General features: G+C 41.3%; 1 protein-coding gene across 12 annotated transcripts in view; it reads right to left on the bottom strand.

Moving 5' to 3' along the window:
- Positions 1-20,946, bottom strand: part of Zfyve9 (zinc finger FYVE-type containing 9) — a 159,024-nt gene that overhangs the window by 14,780 nt on the left and 123,298 nt on the right. For all 12 annotated transcript variants that reach the window (XM_087549172.1, XM_087549166.1, XM_087549175.1 and 9 more), the window contains 2 exon segments: positions 4,580-4,730; positions 839-919 (listed from right to left, as the gene is read on the bottom strand). In XM_087549172.1, the coding sequence (XP_087405298.1) occupies positions 839-919; positions 4,580-4,730 (232 nt within the window).

The following is a 20,946-nucleotide window of genomic DNA, read 5'->3' on the forward strand; positions in this document are numbered from 1 at the left end:
TCCAGGAAACATGTTGTACAGAGCAAGTTCCTGGGACAGCCAGGGCTATTACACAGAGAAACCCTGTCTCAAAAACCCAAAAGGAATAACGAGACCAACGTACAATAAACAAGGACAAAATGAAGATAAACAGCCTGTTCGCCTGTCTTTCCCAGGTGTTCATTATGTTGGGGGTGTGCCATGTCTGACTGCAGCAAGCGCACTTCATTTTGTGCTTCAGGGATAGTGGTATATTCTGTGGATAGGTGGGAGTGACATCATTTATACTGAAATATGGTATCTATGGCATTGCCCTAGGCATTCTATATCAGATGTGCGAATGGCTATCTCTAACAATTCACAAGTGCCTGTGGCACCGGTACTGAGTCCTGTCATTGGAGAACTAGGCATGCCAGAGATTTGTTTCCCTGTTTTTCTTGCTCTGTTGGTTAGACTGCTCTGGAACTCCTGTGTTCAGGGAGCTCCCTGCCTCGGCCTCCTGATAGCTGGCAGTACAAGCACATGCCACTATACCCAACTCTTGTGACAGTTTTAATCTGCTGAAGAATGGTATATCTCTAAATAAAAAAAAAAAGTTACAGCAGGTATCTAACCCCACCCCACAGTTTCATGTAGCCTAGACTATCCTTGAACTCTCCAGCGTGAACTTAAGCTCATGCCTCCATTTCCCCAGTGCTGGATTACAGGTCTGGTCTACCACATCTGGTTTGTACACTGAGGCAATCTTTCCCCCACCAGAACTACACCCACAGTCCTCATGCCCTCTCAGTGGTCCCATTTTTCAGCTGTAAGATCAGGATCAAACTGAGGCATGTGGAATAAACCATTCATCCTTTACCTTCTACAATACTGGACTTGGCAAGGTACCCTGAAGAGGACTTCAGTGCGCCACTGAACACGAAGAAGCTGGCACCAGTCACTGCAACAAGCAGAAACCTAGGTTAGTGAAGGCAGACTGCTGAGACGGGCAATGAGAACGATAGAGACAAACTGGGAATCCTAGGTATCATTATACGGAAAACAAAACAGGTGTGTGAAAGAATGACGATACAATTAATTCTCTTTCCTGCTGCTCTCTTTCTCAATCAAAAATCAAAGCATTTTACAAAACTTCTTTAAAAAATTTACAAGGGGTTGGGGATTTAGCTCAGTGGTAGAGCGCTTGCCTAGCAAGCACAAGGCCCTGAGTTCGGTCCCCAGCTCTGAAAAAAAGAAAAAAAATTTACAAAAAATTTTTACAAATTTTTTTTACAAATTTTATGAAAAAATTTATGGCCAGGTCCTATGGTTAGCTTGGCTTGCAGCACATTTCTGAAATGTTTGCTGGAACAAAGCCGGGTCTACTTGCTTACATATTTTCTAGGGCAGCCCAGTACTATACTTCTTTTCTTTTTTTTTTTTTTTTTTTTTCGGAGCTGGGGACTGAACCCAGGGCCTTGCACTTGCTAGGCAAGCTCTCTACCACTGAGCTAAATCCCCAACCCCAGTACTATACTTCTAAATAGATGGTGGCAAACACTGTTAAGTCTAAATATTAACATCTGGCTTGTCACAGAAAAGGTTGTAACTCTTTATCTACCAATTTCCAAATTTTCTGTTTTCTATTTGAGCATTGTCACTGAGGAGTAAGATGAGGTCTGTTAGCTACTTCATCTGCCAAGTAGAATTATTTTGTCTGTCTGTTTGGTGTTTTTATTTGCCTATTTAAGACAGGGTCTCGCTGTGTAGTTCTGGCTGTCCTGGAACCCACCCCGTAGACCAGGCTGGTCTTAAACTCACAGAGATCAACTTGCTTCCAGCTCCTGAGTGCTGGGATTAAAGGCGTGCATCCCCACTTCCCTCGTAGAGTTATTTTAAAGGCCTATTTAGAATAAATATTTAGGGTGGAAGATAGCTTAGTTAGCAGAGAACGTGAGCACCAGAGTCTGGCTCCCCTGCATCCATAACAGTGTTCCTGTGTAATTCCAGCTAGGGGACAGGGGCGAGCGGCTCCCAGGAATCACTGGCCAGCTAGTCTAGCCGCTCCAGGTTCAGTGAAAGAGCCTATCTCAAAAAACAGTCTGAGGCTGGCTAGTTGACTCAATAGGTAAAGGCTCTTGCTGCTAATCTGGGGACTTGATTTTTATCCCTGGAACCCATATGTTGGAAGGGAAAAAACCAATTCTCTCAAATTGTTCTCTGACCCACACACAAGTATGATAAATACATGTTAAAAACACACAAAAACAGTAAGCAAGCCATCAAAGAAGACACCTAATGCTGACTTCTGGCTTCCATATGGAAATGTACTACGTTAAGCACATATACAAGTGCACACATTCACATGAACTACCACTATCTCTCCAAAAATCTAAAGAATTTGCAATCATATTTAGTTTCACAAAAGCTTCACTATAACTGCTCTTATTTTCCTACCTCCTTTTTGGCTTTTTCATGAAATGGCTTCTCCGTGTAGCCCTGACTGTCCTGGAACTCACTCTGATCCACCTGCCTTTGCCTCCCAAGTGCTGGGATTAAAGGCGTGCACCACCACCTGGTTATTTTCCTACACCTTAGACTGGACTGAACTAATCCAGTTTCCCACTGATTAATCCTATAAGGTAGTGATCCAGCCTTTGTCAGATGCAGACACAAGGTAAGCATCCTACCTCTGGACAGCTCTCAGAATTACAAACCATGAATCAAATGTCGGATCTGGCTCTCTGTACAGTATTATTTCTAAGGCTTCATATCTGTTAGCTATCCACTCTGCAACTGCGTTCCAACCTTAGCCACCTTCTTTCTTAATGGTTCTAGATTGTGTAGCTATTAGAGAATTAACTGAATCTTTATTTCCACATAAAAAAAGAAGTAGCTAATTTATAATCTTCCATAAGGAATGATTCAAAACACATGAGCAACAAAAGGAATTGTTTTAGTAGGAACTTGGAAGGAAATTAAGCTTGTGGTTGAAAAAATTTGGGAAGAGTTAGACATCATCCTTCTCTTGAGAAAACCAGACAAGCATCAGCTGTCAAAAGACTGAAGGCAAAGTGTCAAATGGCTTAAAATGATTTAACACAGGTTTTCCAGATTTAAGACTTTATATAAATACTCCATCTATCATTCTATCTATCTATCTATCTATCTATCTATCTATCTATCTACCTACCTACCTACCTACCTACCTACCTACCTACCTACCTACCTCTACATACATAACTGTTTTGAGACAGGATCTCTCTACACCGCACCAGACCTGACAATGTGACCATTTCAAATCACAGGACTGGAGGAACACTTTGGGTACTGTGATCGGAACAAGATTTCAGGTCGGAAGCCCTATCTGACAGTAGTCTTCCTTTGTAAGTGGTGAGCCCACATTCAGAACCAAAGTCTTCCTTTAGGTGCAAATGAGCTGATTCATCTGCATCTCTGAAGTACACTTACTCTCAATACAGAGCCTAGTCTCAGTTTCAGGTACCGATGCTGGCCCGTTAGTATCTGAAGACAGCTCTTATATTTTCTTTTAAAAATATTTACTTTTTACTATTTAAATTGTGTGTGTGTGTGTGTGTGTGTGTGTGTGTGTGTGTGTGTGTGTGAGAGAGAGAGAGAGAGAGAGAGAGAGAGAGAGAGAGAGAGAGGAGGGAGGGAGAGACTGTGAGTGTGCCTGCACATGTGAGATCGTGCAGGTACATGTAGGGCCCAGAGGCACTGGATTCCCCTGGGGTTGGATTACAGGTGGCTCCCCGTGCCCTGTGTGGGTGCAGGAAATAAATGTCTTCTGAAGGAGCTGTACTGAGCCAGGTGTGGTGACATTTGCCTTTAACCCCAACAGTTGGGAGGTGGAGGCAGAGGCAGGAAGATCTCAAGCAAGTTTCAGAACAGCCCAGAATACACAGAGAAACCCAGTCTTGAAAAACAAATAAAAGGATGAGTGAATGAAAAAAGGAAAGAGCTGTATGGGCGCATAACTGCTGAGCCATCTCTCCAGCCCTGACAGTTTAAAAAAAAAAAAAAGATTCCCACTATAACAAAGATTCCTTTTGCAAATTTTAAGACTCAAAGAGCCAGATAGCTACTTGAGTAGGAAAACTAATCCTCAAAATATACTTGAAAAAAGTTAATTTGTGGTCATATATCTACTATAAAGTCAGTGGTGGGGATGTGGGACATCCAATACTTCAACAGAATAACCTGTTCTAAAGCATCTCCACTGTGCCAGCTGTGATGGCACCTTTAATCTCAGCGACTCATTAGGCAGAGGCCAGCCTAATGCACATAATGAATCCCAGGTCAGCTGGCAGTAGATGGTGGGACCCTGCTACAAACTTTAATAATTAAAATAGAGTAGGGGCTGGAGAGATGGTTCAGTGGTTAAGAGCATTAGCTGTTCTTCCACAGGACCCATTGTGGTTGGCTTGCAATGTCTGGAGCTCTAGACCCAGGGGATCCAGTGCACTCTTCTGGACTTTGGTGGAAGCAGACAAAAATGTAGGCAAAACACCCATACATGTATAATAATAAACCTTTTGATTGAATGAATGAATGAATGAATGAATGAGTGAAAGACTCCTCCAGTAGTTTGACTGTTTACCTTTCCTGGGCTGATTGTGAATACTGATGGCCTGGGTCTGATAGTTCCCATCATCGTTCTGTACACACACAAGATGAGAATCTGCCTTTTCATTGAAGCAGGCACCTCCTGCCAGGACGTGCTCATTGGATTTGTTCATGGCTTTCATCATCTGCAATCAAAGAGGAGGGCAAATCTTATTTTGCAAGAAAGGGCAATTTTTCTAATGTGGTAAACTACCACCTTCTCAAAGACAAAAAGTCAGTCACAATTAGTTTAGAAATACATTAAGCTCCCTATGTAATTTAGACATATAACCAATGCATATTTTGCATTTATGTTGCTGTTGCTGTTGCTGTTGCTGTTGTTTGAGACATGGTCGCACTCCTATGTGAACCAGGCTGCCCTTGAATTCATAGACACCCACCTGCCTGTCTTCAGAGTGCTAGGATTGAAGGTGTGCATCACCATGTCCAACTGTTTTGTCTTTCCCAAGTTTACTGAATCCAATTAACACAAACTAGTTCAGTTAAGTGTAGTTTCTCCTAGTCCGCTGCATTCTGTGAGGACACACACCCTAAAATTCTATTTCTAGAAGAATGTCCCAGTTTAACTGCATCTTCCACATTCTTCAACATCAAAACTGAGACTTTTCTCCAGACATTTATGAAATTCATTTAGTTAATTTTAATAACATATGTTTGAGTTCTTTAATGAATTTTAATGTTCAGTTGAATCCTTTTCAAAACAGTAAAGGTGGTAACTATAAATTTAACTTGAGGGCTGGAGAAAGGGCTCAGCGGTTAAGAGCACTGACTGCTCTTCCAGAGGTCCTGAGTTCAATTCGCAGTAACCACATCTATAATGAGATCCGATGCCCTCTTCTGATGTGTCTGAAGACAGCTACAGTGTGCTCATTCATACATACATAAAATAAATAAATAAATCTTAAAAAAGATAAATGTAGCACGGAAAAGCACCTGGGGAGCTAGGGATGTGGTTGCCTGGAGCACTCACTGGGCAAGTGTAAATACCTGAGTTTTAGATCCCAGCACTTGTGATGAAAAGGTAGGGATGGTTATGACCGTCTGTAACTCCTGTGTGTAGGAGGGTCAGAGGCAGGGGGTTTGCTGGGACTTCGTGGCCATTAGGTTCTGTGGAGTGTGACAGAGCAGGACACATGGCATCCTGCTTTGGTGTTTGCATGTGCACAGGCATATGCACACACGAGAAAAAGAAAGTTCCTGGGCCATTTTCTTTTAAAAAGACCAAACTTCCCTGGATATTAAACTCCAGCAAGATTAAGTTAATGTTCCTTTCCCCTGTTTTTCCTTTATGTTTTTACATCTGTTTAACTTACTGCTCTTTTTTAATGCCCTATCCTTTCAACAATTAATCTGAAGCTTGTTACAGTCTCTGTTTCTTTCTCTATAGTAAGTAGCAACACCATTTCCTTCCTGTACCCATTCATCTGCTCTGTTTCTATGCATTCATCCATCCCCAGTACTCATGTAAACTAAACCACACAAAATGTGACCATCAATCTAGCTATGCTCACTCAGCATTTGGTTTTTTATTTTTTATATTTATTTTTATGTGAATTGTGCTTTGTCTGAATATATGTATATGTACCATGTGTGTGGCTGGTGTCTGTGGGGGTAGAAGAAAAAGCCAACTCCCTTAGAACTAGAGTTGTGAATAGTTGTGAACTAATATGTGGCTACTTAGAACTGAGCCTGGGTCCTCTGCAAAACAAATGCTCCTAACCGCCAAGCCACCACTCCACATCTCTAGCCATCAGCACAATGTTTTGAAGGCTCATTCAAATTATAACATATAACAGGGTTTGTTTTTCTTTTGGTTTTGTTTATTTGTTTGAGATAGAATTTCCCTCTGTAGTGCTGTCTGTTATGGAACTTGCCCTGTAGACCAGGCTGGCCTTGAACTCACAGATCTGCCTGCCTCTTGCCTTTTGAGTGCTGGGATTAAAGGTGTGTGCTACCACCACCCACCTCAGTACTTCCTTTTTAAAAAAGAGTGTGTGTGTGTGTGTGTGTGTGTGTGTGTGTGTGTGTGTGTGTGTGTGTATGTGAGAGAGAGAGAGAGAGAGAGAGAGAGAGAGAGAGAGAGAGAGAGAGAAAGACTCCCTATCTTTGAAAAATAACTATATAGTCTGTTGTGCTTTGAATGGCCCACATAGGCTCATATATTTAATTCTTAGTCACTAGAGTATAGCACTATCTGAAAGGATTAGAAAGATGTGGAGATGTGGCCTTGTTGGAGGAAGTGTATCACTGGGGATGAGCTTTGAGGTTTCAAAAACCCATGCCAACCCCAGAGACTGTTTCTCAGACTACAGACCAGGGTGTACCTCTCTGGTCCAGCACCTGCCAAGATGCCACCAAGTTCCCCACCATGATGAAAATAAAATAAATATCTGAGTCCTCAATTAAATGCTTTCTTTTATAAGAATTGCCTTGGAGATAGTGTCTTCACAGCAACAAAACAGTGCCCAAGACACAGCCCTTTGCTCATACTGTGATGACATTTTTTACTTTTTGCTGTTGAGTTATATGCCTGTTCTCTTTTATTTCTGCAGGGGCAAGGGTTATGAGATATTGTCTCATGTAGTTCAGGCTGGCTTCCAACTCACTCCACAGCCATGCGGCAGAAAACTGCTTTGTCTTTTAACCCTCTTGTCTGCCTCCCGGTGCTGGGGTCATACTGTATAACTTTATGGTTTTACTACGTTTATTTAGTTTGCTGGTCCATTTTGATTCTGGCTCCATGTAAGCAAAATTCACTTGTTTTTAACATCCTTGCTTGAGATGTGTTTAGCAAACTATCAGCTGTGTTTCAGTTTTTTGACTGCCAGGCACTAGGAAAGGCTAACTAAACTTCAGAGTGAGGGGCTTCCTCCCTTCCCATATCCCTTCTATTCTGCGTCAGCAGGATGAGTCAGCACGAGAAGTATGAGATGCATAAGATGTGTAACCTGACCTGAGTAGATTTGTGAGTCAGATGATATACAAAAGAGAATGGTGCTATGACTATGTTGTAGAACCAGAGGATTCTTTGTTTTTGGAGTCCAAAGCTTTTGTGTTTCACTATCTACTCGACAAGTGGCAGAATTAACCCACACTCTCATGACATTCTTAGTGTAAGGTGAAACTAGGCTTATATAAAAACTATTATGTCCAGTAGGAAGAGAGGTTTCAGACCATGCTTGCTGGTTCATTTGAGTTGATTTGTATATAATCTGAGGAGGGATGGGGTACAATATCATTCTCTTCTGTGTGGAAATTCAGTTATTTTAGAGCCATCTGTGGAAACATGTCCCTTGCCATTTGGTATCCACAACATCCTTGTTCACACCAACTGACCACACGTACAAGGATTTCTCAGGCCTAAACTCTATTCTGTGCCAGCACAGCACTGTATACCCTTGTAATACATTTTAAAGATTTATTCAAGCTTTATTCTCCATCTCTAAAACCATTTCAGAATTGTTATTTGAGACCCATTACACTTCCCTGAATGTCAAGTATTGGTGTTTTTATTTTTCAAAGAAAGGCTGTGAAAATGTGAGGTTTCTATGAACTCTGCAGAGCATGCTGAGCAGTGTGACTGTGTCGGCTTGGAGTTTCAGGGACATGAGGTCATCTGCATATCTAGTTGTTCTTCAGCTTCTTTCTGCACCTCTTACAGTTTTCACAGTGTAAACCTTCGCCTCCCTGATTAAACTGTAGGCATCAATACAACCTGAAGTCATTACCCCACAGCTCTGTTTGTAAGTTTTAAAGTAGATATTTGCTGGCCTCAGTGGTGTGCAGCCAATGATCTTCAGCTTTTCATCTTCCTGCCTCTACCTTCTGAGTCCTGGGATTACAGACGTGTGCCACCATTCCTGCTTCATGTGCTGCTGGGGACCAAACTTTGATCTTCCCACATACTAGGCAGCATTCTAGGAAGCCCTCAAAGGTTAATTTATTTTCTAATTTAAAAGTTACTTTTAATTATGTGTAGTTGTGTCTACACGAAAGCAGAAAGTGTTCTTAACTGCTAAGCCCTTTCAAAGACTTTTTTTATTTATTTATGCCTCATGTATATGTGAGCACCTTCTTCAGAAGGTGTACAATGCTTGGTGTACAATGAGGTCAGATGAGTGCATCAGATCCCTGGACCTGGGGTTAGAAATGGTTATGAGCTATCATGTGGTGCTCGGAAATGAGCCCAGGTCCTCTATAAGAGCAGCAAGTATTCTCAACTGCTAAGTCTGATGGGGGTGGAAGAAGCTTTGAATATTGAGGTTCTGAATGAATATATACTTTTGATACGGGGTCATGTCAAGGACTCCAAAGCCTGAGACAAAGGGAAAAATAGCAGTGTTCCCTGGGCTAGCCATAGGAAAATGGCAAACTACCCTTTTGGCCCAAGTGTGGATGCTGACAGTGTGTGCAAAAAATGTCCACAAGACTGTTGCCACTGAGATTAGTTAAACTTGATCCAGCTGGATACCACAAACCCTGCCTCTTTGTTTATCTATATGTAATAACCCCACCTCCCAGTTTAACTGTACACAATAAATAGTCTGAACTTCTAGGGTGCTGAAGTTTTTCATCCAAGACCACAAACCATCTGATCTCAGGTTTTTTGTGTGTCTTTCCATTCCCTGGCTGCCCTAGATAGGTCCATCCTTGGGGGTCTGTGCAAGGACGCAACATGAGCCAGTTCTCTAGCCCCTATTTTTTAAATAAACATTTTTAATTTATTTTAGTGTGTGTGTGTGTGTGTGTGTGTGTGTGTGTGTGTGTGTGTGTGTGTGTGTGCAGGTCAGAGGACAACTCTATGGAGTTGGTTCTTTCCTTTTGCCATGTAGGTCCCAGGGGATCAAATTCCAGGTGGTCAGACCTTGCTATCTAAGAAGCAGTACTTTCTACATGGGAACAACTTGAATCAGTTGGTTTAATGCTTAGCCAGAGTCAACTGTGAGACAAATTTATCATTTGCAATTTACATTTGTATCATGTGAAAGGGAGATGACTTGCACGTAGCGATTTAAAGAATGCCACATCTACCATTTCCTCCAAAGCATTGAGCTGAAGAGACTTCTAATTGTATCTACACTAAGCAGACTAAGAAACATGTCCAGGGCTGGAGAGATAGCTCAGTGGTTAAGAGCACTGACTGGTCTTCCAGAGGTCCTGAGTTCAATTCCCACAAACCACATGGTGGCTCACAACCATCTGCAATGAGATCTGGTGCTCTCTTCTGGTATGTCTGGAGACAGCCACAGTGTACTCATATAAATAAAATGAATATTAAAAGAAAAAAAGAAACATGTCCAATTCAAACATCCTGAATAAATTACCTGGCATTGAAGGAAATCATTTCCTTGATTTATCTGGATGCTAGTTTCAAGTCCAACATGGTAAACTTCTATTCCTCCAAGAGCTGAATTACCATATTTTACTTTCACTATGTTCATTTGCAAAAGAAGATTTTCTCAGATAGATTTTTACTAACCATGAAATAGACTTATGCTACCACCTGATTACATAAGTGCTTGACTGTCTTATTTGGTTATTTCTGTACTCCAGAAGTTTAAATTCTATCTCTTCTATCTATCCCTTTCTCCATATTAATGTATAGACTTTCTCTATAGTAATTTTCTAACTACATTTTTTCTAGACATACCTAGATTTCATGTAATCTTAATCACTTCGATTATTTCCATATAATTTTCAAAGCCCAGCTCAGATGTCACACTTTATCTTGTCTACCACTTAGAATCATGTTTCTGATGCCCTAGCCCTGAACTAAGTTTTCTGTCTTGCCTCCCTTCCTAATGGTACCCAAATATGCTTCTTACTTGCAAAAGTACCACTCCCTCACTCACTTTCTCTTTCTTTTTCTTTTATTTTATGGAGACATGATCTTACTATGGAGTCCAGGTTGATTCTGAACTCATGATCCTTCTTTCTCAGCCTCCCAAGTGTTGGGAGTATAAGCATGTACCACTGTGCCTAGACTTAGGACTACTCCCCGACACCCCACCTATTTATTGATTGCTCTGGAATTAAACAAGAATTTGTGCTAAACTGTAATATTTTCTTACCCAGTGAAAGAGTGACAATATAAACATCTCGTGTGGTAAGCTGACATACTTATCCTAACTCAAAGCAATGCGTGAAAACAGAGATTGGTCTCTGCAATTACAAATATATAGACTAAATCCTCTTTTAGTGGTTAAAAATAGTTCATGTAGGAAAGTAAGTCAAGGCAGTATGAAGGTGGTCAGTGTCTTAGAGACTGTTTTATTGTTGTGAAGAAACACCATGACCAAGAAAATTTATGGAAGGAAGCACTTAGTTGGAGGCTGGCTTACCATTTCAGAGGATTAGTCCATTCTCATCATGGTGGGTAGCACGGCAGGCAGATGTGCTGGGAAAGTAACTGAGAGCACACATCTGATCCACAAGTTATAAGCCAAGAGAGAGAAAGAGAAAGAGACTGGGCCTGGCATGGGCTTTTGAAATCTCAAGCCCAGCCCCAGTGACAAAACTCCAACAAGTGCACCTATTCCAACAAGGCCGCACATCCCAATTCTTCCCAAACAGTTCCTGTAACTGGGGATCACGAATTCAAATAGGTGAGCCTATGGGACCATTCTCATTTAAACTGCTACAGGCAGAATCGGTTTCAGTGTTGTCACTAAGATCTCTGTCACTTCACTTGCACGAGTGTTACCTGACAACTAAGCAGGTGTATATTTAAGACTCTCAGATGGGTGAGTTACAGGAGATTGGATAACACGGATCCCTGGGATTGTGTCGCTCACTGGGAAATCTGCTCTGAGTTGCGGTGAGGCTCAGCCTTCGCACTCTCCTTTAACTGAAGAACTCTGCTTGAATGTTAATCACAGGACTAAATAAAGGCAACTACAGGCGAAACACAGGCAAGAGAAGTGAACATAAAATTATTAAGAAACAAACCCTGAGTAAGAGGGAGTCAGGAGGATGGACAGAGAGACACACAGGAAGTAGAAGCGAGGGATGTTCAGTTTGAAGGAGGTTTCTTGAGACAGTGAGAAAGGAGCCTTCTTGCTAAGATACCAGCTGAGGAGGAAGGTCAGCGGGGAGCTTTCTCTGCCTCTGAGCTAGCAGGCTTTCACCCTAACATCTGGCTCCCAGGTCTTCATTGGTAAAATTGAAGAATTGAGATTTTGTTTAAAACAAACAAACAAACAAACAACCCACCCAACAACATTTAGTGCTCCCACTGCAGGATCACATGGACAGAGAAATCATGCCAGCTGTAGACCAAATGAGAAGCCACCAGATTTGGTAAAGTCACCTGGGAAGTCCTCAAGGAGAGAGTTAAGTAATATTGAAAAGAAAAATCTCTCACACCTTAAGCATGGAAAATATCATAATATAGGGTGTTAGGACCCTATCTAGTGCCACTTTACATGGTGTGAAATAGTAGCAGAAAATGAAAGATAAATTACTTAACTGAGATTGGCATAATACAGACTAAAATTCCTATTGGTCTGGTAATTCACATTTACCCTTAATAGCCATAGTGTGGTTTTCTTGTGCTAAATATGAAATATAGTTAAGATACAAGCTTTAGAAAGACTTATAGATGAAAATAACAAAAAGACTCAGACACAGACAGAGGAATTTAGACAAGAACCTGTAGTACCACCATATGATGAAACTAAAAGGGGTGACCAAGGCTGTTAGAAAACCAACCTTAGTTTATCCAGATACTGTACAAGAACTACCAGCAGACAATGGGCACCCCCAAGGTTATGAAGAAATTAAATGGAATCCTATAGACAGACTTGAGGAAAATTAAGGAAATGATAGTTTTGTATGGTGTGTATTCACCCTATGTGAAGCACTTAATTCATGGGCAACTCAACAGAATTATCCCTCAAGACTAAAAGATTTGGCAACAGCAATATTAGAGGGTTCTCAGATACAATGGCAAACATGGTGGGAAGAGGAAGTTAGGGGCATAGAACAATGAAATAGGGCTAGAAGTATCAATATTTCCCAAGCTCAGCTGCTAGGTAAAGATTAATATGCTGAGTTACAAAGGCAGCTTGAATTTGATGATCATACCTTGACACTGTGTTGTTTAAATGCTTGGGACAAGGTTGAAGAATCAATCAGGAAAGATGTCTGAGTCATGTACTAAAATTATACAAGGCCTAAAAGAAGCCTTTACTTACATTTTTTGCAAAGATTGATTTCAGCTGTAAATAGAATACTATCAGATTCTGAAGTCAGAAAAATACCAATTGAAATCATTGGCTTCTGAAAATGCTAATTCAGAATGCAAAAGGGTGATTAGGCCTTTAAAGGTGAGATTAGCACCAATAAATGAATGGATTAGAAATACGGGTGATATTGAATCTCATGTTTATGATGCCACTCTGATAGAAGTAATTTCTACAATTTTTACAAAAAATCAAAACATCAGATGTTTTAATTGTGGTAATCAAGGTCATCTGGAAAGGGGCTGTAGGCAAGGTGTTCCTAGAAACAATGTTTTTTTCTAGAGATAATCCAAAAAGAAGGCCCTAACAGAAAGAGTGGCAAAGGCTGTTATTGTACTAATAAATGCAGATCAACAAGGGACAGTCAAGTTAATCCTTTGCCATGGGAAAATACCCTAGGGGACCTCCCTCAGGCCCTGATATTCAATTTGATCCAATCATTTCCTGTTAGTGTTGGTTGGAGAAACTCATCTATAGAGCAGTTAAAAAATGTAATACCTGTTGTTAAAAACAACAATGTTCTGGATGTAATCAAGGACAGAATAGCTTCAGTAGATAAAACAAAAAATTCAGGAGAGACAAGAAAACAAATACTTTGGCAAACTGCTAAAAATGATCAGTGGCCAAAAAAACAAACAAACAAACAAACAAACAAACAAAACCAAATAAATGGTTTGGTAGACACAGGAGCAGATGTAAAATCTTGGCATCCAGATTGGCATCTTTAGGAGGTGAATAATCAACTTCTAGAGATTGGGACTCTAAGGTAAAACAAAGTCCAAGATGGGCTGAGCATGAAAGAGCCAGAGCTGGGGTCAGTCTAAGGCCAGGGGAGACTTCCCCACACACAGACCTCCATGCACAAAGACCCTCCTTCCAGGGAGGGTAGGGCTGGCTTAGTTCCTGGAGCAACTGCAAGCCCAACCGTCAAACAAAGTCCCCTCCACTCCCAACTGCCGCCCCCATGTCCAGAACAGTCCATTGACCACAAGTCAGTTTGAAGGTCGCTTGTCCCATCGATAGTCCCCTGCCTAGTTACCACTGTTTGAATTCTGCCCCAATTGTTTGCAAGGTCTATAAGTCCCTGTTTGACTCTGCTGAGGGTCGTCTCCCCTTGAAGTGGGATGACCCTGACATGTTGGAATGATTAAACTCCTCTTGCTTTTGCATTGATCATCACCTCCGTGAGTCTCATTCAAGAGGTCCTGGAAGAAGTTCAATTTGAACCTCAAAAGTATATAGGGCCAGAAGGACAAACAGAAAAAATTAAAGCCATATATGGCTAGTAGAGTCATGAATTTATGGGAACGTGATTTGTTGTAGCAATGGAAAAACATAGACGAACATTCCTCCAATCTCAGAAACAAGCCATAAAATAAAAAATGTTTCTGAGGAAAATATTAAACAGACTGTTAAGGTTGTACATAGCAAAAACAACAGCTGCAGAGAGACATTGGCTAGTTTTGTTCTAAACTGTTGAGTTAAAGAGCTTGTGTATGTTTAAAGATGTGCTGTACTCAGAATGGAAACTGGGATATGTGTTCGGTTGGGGAAGAGGTTTTGTCTTTGATTCCACAGGAGGAAAAAAGCTGTGGATACAATCAAGATTGATAAAGATAGATTTGAACAGCAGAGACATACTGAATAAGGAGAGTCAGATAGCATTGGACAATTCAAACTAACCTATAGAGACTAACAAATGCCTTTCATATGATCATGCAGGAAAAAATAAAAATAAAAATAACATTTCTGAATAATTTAACAAAGGCACACTTGCCTTACTGTAATGAAGTGCTTTTGGAAAGGATATTTTTGTTGTTTAGTATTAAAAAACACAGCTAAGAGACTTAAATAGTGCTAAATAAATTCTAAGGGTTACTATAGTTTCAACTTGTTTTCTAAATCTCTAAGAGTTGGAGCAATTTGAAGATAAGATAGAATATTTGAGCAGGCAATGGTAGCCATGCCTTTAATCCCAGCAAAGATAGGATGATTTCTATAAATTAGTTGTTTTCTAAATTCTGGAGTTAGTGAAGAAGGCAGTGGTGGCACAAACCTTTAATCCCACCACCAGGGACAAAACTCAGGTACAGTTCCTAATTGGCATGTGTGCATATTAGAGAAATCAATTATCACATTTACAGACTATTATAAAGACCCTCAAAAGGGTTACTAGAAAGGGAGCTAGTTCCCAATGGGAACAGGAACAAAGTGCAGGTTTTGTGACTGTAAGCTCATCTCTGTGCATAGAACCCAATTAATACTAAACCAGATGATATCCTAATTATGGATATCAGATATATTGGTGACTTGGCAACTGGAGACTCTTCATAAAGCAAAAAGGATTCCACTAACATTTGCCAGTTGGCTTCTATTGCAAATATTTTCCATATATGGAGAATAACTATTCTCTCTGCAGCCAGGAGAAGGCAGGGCAAAGTCCAATGTGAGGAGTCCATAGGTCCACCTTCCCTCCAGGCATCTGCATGCCAGGTGGAGAGGGCTGAGCCCAGGATGGGCGAACCCGATCTAACCGAGAGTGAGTTCTGAGAGTATGGAGAGGCTGGAGGAGAGAAGACCTTCCCCAGAGGTTTTGGGTGTGGCTCTTTATGATGAAGGCCTTCCACCCGAGCTGCAACCCTTAATAAAGAGACGATCCTTGCTTGTTCATACTGGTTTTTTGATGGTGGATATGAATGCACACACCTTTTTTTTGGGGGGGGGGGTGAAGCAGGGATTAAATACCTTTTGTAGGAAGGAATACCCAGGGAGGGAAAACTCATTGGCTGAATACACAGGGGCTATCTAGATGCCTCATTAGCACGGAGAATTTGAGGTTTTTTATGCTATGTGACTGACTGAGATGGTCCCTCAGTGGGGTGTCATGGTTCTGAGTTCCAGAGCAGGCAGAGACAGGTAGGTAATGGCTCTACTTCTGCCATTCTCATTTTTGAGATTCCTGGAGTTTGAGCTCATTCAGCCTTACCACTTCTTATAACTGTCTGGTAACGAGGTCCCACATGCTCTAAATCTCTTTGAGAAACAAATCTGGACATATTTTTGAGGCATGGAAAAACCATACTCAGTCATTGCCTTGCGTCATAAGGGCAGCCCTTACAATGGTGGATCGGATACTTCAAAGGCAGAGCCCTTTGTAGGCTTAGCCATGCCAGGAAAGGTATCAGGGTAGAACTGGTGCCTATCTGAACTGCTTTGTGACAAGGATGTGGAAGCAAAGGGTCTATGCCTTCCCCACTGAGGAAATAGCTTAGTTGTCTAAACTGCTCACCCCTCTTCCAAAAGAGGCACCTATTGAACTGTGGGGACCCACAGAATGCTCACAATATTTGGCTAATACACGGTTTACTGATGGTCATCAACTACTGATGGAACCAAAACTAATGGAGAACAGCAGCCTATAGACTGGGGATAGAGTGGCCAGTACCAAAGAAAGCACCACAGAGTTAGTGCAACACTATTGGCTATCAGCAATGAGGAAAAATCTCTAATTTCTCTAGTTCATGGTGTGTGTGCAATGGAAAACCACTGACTGGCAGATACATGTCAAAGATACCTGGACATGGGAGGCATAAATGGAAACGGAAACCACAAAACCTGATAAAGCTTCGCAAAGACATCCATTTTATGGAGCTCATACAGGCAAGGCAAGCAAAATGTCTGAAAATAATGAAATAGTGAACAAATTGGCATCATCTTTAATTAAGACCTGAATATTAAAATTGACTGGAGAAAAAATTCAGAGCAAATCAGCAAGAATGATAGATTATACATTCTAAAAACACAAAAGCTTACACCTAACACTAAATAATAATGAGAAATGGAAAACCAAATTAAACTAGGACAACCCTAAGGAATTCCTAGCCAAGGAGGGGTTTGGAGGTACATGCCTTTAATCTTAATACTGGGGCACGGGCAGGGGCAGGAGCAGGGGCAGGGGCAGGCATAGAAGAATTATAGTGATTTGAATGTAAAGGCTGCTTTAGAAAAGACAGGCTGAAGTTTAAAGTGAATATTTTTTGTGCTCTAAATATAAATATACTTAAACATTGAATTTATAAATAAAGAGAATGGGACTTTAAATTTTTTCAATTGAAAGATAATATTTTCCTGTTGTTAAATAACATTTTGCCCTAGTAAATATATAAATAGCCAAAAAGGAACACACCAGAGTTAGGGCTGGGGCAGGATTTTGCTTTTATTTTTCCAGGAGAATAAAATCATCCAAATAAGAAAGCTAGAGACCACTGGATAAGTAAAACACTTGAAGAAAAAGGATGGATCATCAGAAACAATGTCCCACGAAAAAGAGTAAACTGGCAAGTGGTATCACCCACCTCAGCTGATGGCCTGAAGTCCCAGCTTGGAGACCAGGATTAGCACTAACACCATGTTAGAAAGGACAACCACCAATGCGCGCAGGGGAGGGACAGCCCAGGAAGACCCTTGCTTCTTTCTTTCTGTCATCATCTGGCCAGTCCACAGCAGATTCCCAAATGCTTGTCTCTGCTGCCCTCTCCAGACACAAGCGGCAAGTGGCCTTTATGTGGTCCCCATTCAATTAAAAATGAACCCACACACCTATGGTCACTTGATCTTTGACAAAGGAGCTAAAACCATCCAATGGAAGAAAGATAGCATTTTCAACAAATGGTGCTGTTTCAACTGGAGGTCAGCATGTGGAAGAATGCAGATTGATCCACTCTTATCACCCTGTACAAAGCTTAAGTCCAAGTGGATCAAGGACGTCCACATCAAACCAGATATACTCAAACTAATACAAGAAAAAGTGGGGAAGAATCTCGAACACATGGGCACTAGGGAAAATTTCCTGAACAAAACACCAATGGCTTATGCTCTAAGATCAAGAATTGACAAATGGGATCTCATAAAACTACAAAGCTTCTGTAAGGCAAAGGACACTGTCATTAGGACAAAACGGCAACCAACAGATTGGGAAAAGATCTTTACCAATCCTACAACTGATAGTGGGCTTATATCCAAAACATACAAAGAAGTCAAGAAATTAGATTCCAGAGAGCCAAATAACCCTATTAAAAAATGGGGTACAGGGCTAAAGAAAACATTCTCACCTGAGGATTATCGAATGGCCAAAAAAAGCAACTAAAGAAATGTTCAACATCCTTAGTCATCAGGGAAATGCAAATCAAAACAACCCTGAGATTCCACCTCACACCAGTCAGAATGGCTAAGTGATTTCCAACCACTCTAGAAATCAGTCTGGAGGCTCCTCAGAAAATTGGACATTCCACTACCTGAGGACCCAGCTATACCTCTCCTGGACATATATCCAAAAGATGCTCCAACATATAACAAAGACACGTGCTCCACTATGTTCATAACAGCCTTATTTATAATAACCAGAAGCTTGAAAGAACCCAGATGCCCTTCAGCAGAGGAATGGATACAGAAAATGTGGTACATCTACACAATGGAATACAACTCAGCTATCAAAAACAGTGACTTCATGAAATTCGTAGGCAAATGGAATGAACTAGAAAATATCATCCTGAGTGAGGTAACTCAATCACAGAAAAACACACTTGGTATGCACTTATTGATAAGTGGATATTAGCCAAAAAGCTCGAATTACCCAAGATGCAATCTACAGACCACAGGAAGCTCAAGAAGGATGACCAAAGTGCGGATGCTCCCACTCCTTAAAAGGGGGAAATATTCATAGGAGGGGATACGGAAGCAAAGTTTAGCGCAGCGACTCAAGGAATGGCCATTCAGAGCCTGCCCCACATGTGGCCCATATATATACAGCCACTAAAACTAGATAAGATTGGTGAAGCTAAAAAATGCATGCTGAAAGGGACTGGATATAGATCTCTCCTGAGAGACACATCCAGAGCATGTCCAATACAGAGGTCAATGCTAGCAGCAAACCACTGAACTGAGAACAGGACCCCCTTGGGGGGAATTAGAGGAAGTATTGAAAGAGTTGAAGGAGCTTGCAGCCCCATAAAAACAACAATGCCAACCAACCAGAGCTTCCATGGACTAAACCACTACCGAAAGACTATACATGGACTGACCCAGGGCTCCAACTGCATATGTAGCAGAGAATAGCCTTGTTGGGGCACCAGTGGAAGGGGAAGCCCTTGGTCCTGCCAAGGTTGGACCCCCAGTACAGGGGAATATTGGGGAGCAGTAAGGAGGGTGTATGGGGGGAATACCTGTATGGGGGAGGGGGATGGGATGGGATGGGATAGGGGCTTATGGACAGGAAACCGGGAAGGGGAATAACATTTGAAATATAAGTAAAGAAATACATCTAATAAAAAATTAAAAAAAAAAAAAAAAAAAGCTCGGGTTGGAGCATGGCTCTCTCCTCTAAACGCATTCATGCCTCTTGTTAAAGGAAAACCCAAAATCTCTGTCTCATATCAGAAAAGCCACCTGGTATGGGACAGAGGGAAACAAAAAATAAGGGGTTATTCTATTGACACTAATCTCATAATGTTTTTAGTGTTCATTTGACTCTCTAAAACTTTGCTTAAGGTATAAATATTATCTCAAGATCTATTTACATACACACACACACACACACACACACCCCTTATTTTGTCATGAAACTAGTAGTCATAGAGAGTACTACCAATTCAGGAATAATTTTCTACTTGCTTCCTGTATGTGTAGGTGTGAGTCAAGCAGGAACGAAGTTCATGTACCTCACATGTACTCAATAGATTATGGTCCTTAAACCTTTTGAATGCCATATCTGCTGAAAATGGCATTTAAAATGTTTAAGTTTTCTACAATAGACCCTGACCATGCCTAACACTAACCTTTGAGGTCTCCAAGAGGATGATGGGGCTCTGCAATGACAAATCCACGTCGATTGCGGTAACGCTAACCACTGGGGCAAAATAGTCCCATGCCTCTTCTGTTACGTTCTGCCAAATAGTGGATACCTTTGGGCTGACTGCTGTGTTCTACCTAGCCAGGATTGCCACTAAGCTGAAAAACACTACCCAAAGATCAGCTTGGACTACAAACTGCTCAGGACATTCAAATTGCTGAGTCCACAGAATGACACAAATATCTTACAGAACTTTGAACTGAGACTACTAAATACAACCAAGCTGGATACTGTGAAAAGTTTGGTAGAAATAGTTTCATTACTATGTTAAGAGTTAAAATCTTTCTTTTTGATTTAGACAAAAAGGGGGACATGTTGCAGGATATTTGATCACAATGTGACCTCTGAGATTGTGTTATTTACTGGAAAAACCTGTTTCTAGTTGTGGCGTGGCTTAGCCCTAGCACACACCTTTGATCCAAGAGCTTTCTTTTCATTGTAAACAGGGTTAAATAAAGCTAAGCATAGGTCAAGAGGTGGAACAAGCAACCAGTCAACAGGAAGTTAACATAGGAAAAACCATAGAGAGTAAGAAGTCAGGATGGATAGAGACACACACAGGAAGTAGAAGGGAGGGACATCCAGTTTGAAAGAAATTTGAGACAGTGAGAGAGGGGCATTTCTGCAGGATATTGGCTGAGGAGGAAGGTCAGCTGGGAACTTTTCTCTGCCTCTCTTAAGCTAGCAAACTTTCACCCTAGCATCTGGCTCCCAAGTCTTCATTAGTACAATTGAATGACTGAGATTTTGTTTAAAAATAACAAAATAGTGGGGAAAAAAAGGATAGCCTGGGTAACATAACTGAATAACTAGATAAAATGGTTCAATGAGAGCTGGAGCAATGACACAGACGATAAGTGACTTTCACACAAGGTCCTGAGTTTGGATCCCTAGGACCCATGTAAAAGCCCGGCATGACGGTGCTTCCCTGTGACCTAGTGTTTGGAAGGTGAAAAGGACAGGTCGCAGGGGTTTCCTGGCTGGCTAGTTAGGCAACACAGTGGCTCCAGGTTCCTGATACACCCTCTCCAAATACATGGTGAAGATGTCAGAGGAGGACAGGTCATGTTGACCTGAGCTCTGACTACATACTTGTGTACACATGCATACCCTCTCTAACACAGACACACAGACACAAATGGGTGGGGCATCTACGGAGAAGAGAAGGAGAGCTTGGTTCTTTCTTTTTAA

The sequence above is a fragment of the Rattus norvegicus genome, chromosome 5 (genome assembly GCF_021556685.1).
Source record: "Rattus norvegicus strain SHRSP/BbbUtx chromosome 5, alternate assembly SHRSP_T2T, whole genome shotgun sequence".
NCBI classification, from domain to species: Eukaryota; Metazoa; Chordata; class Mammalia; order Rodentia; family Muridae; genus Rattus; species Rattus norvegicus.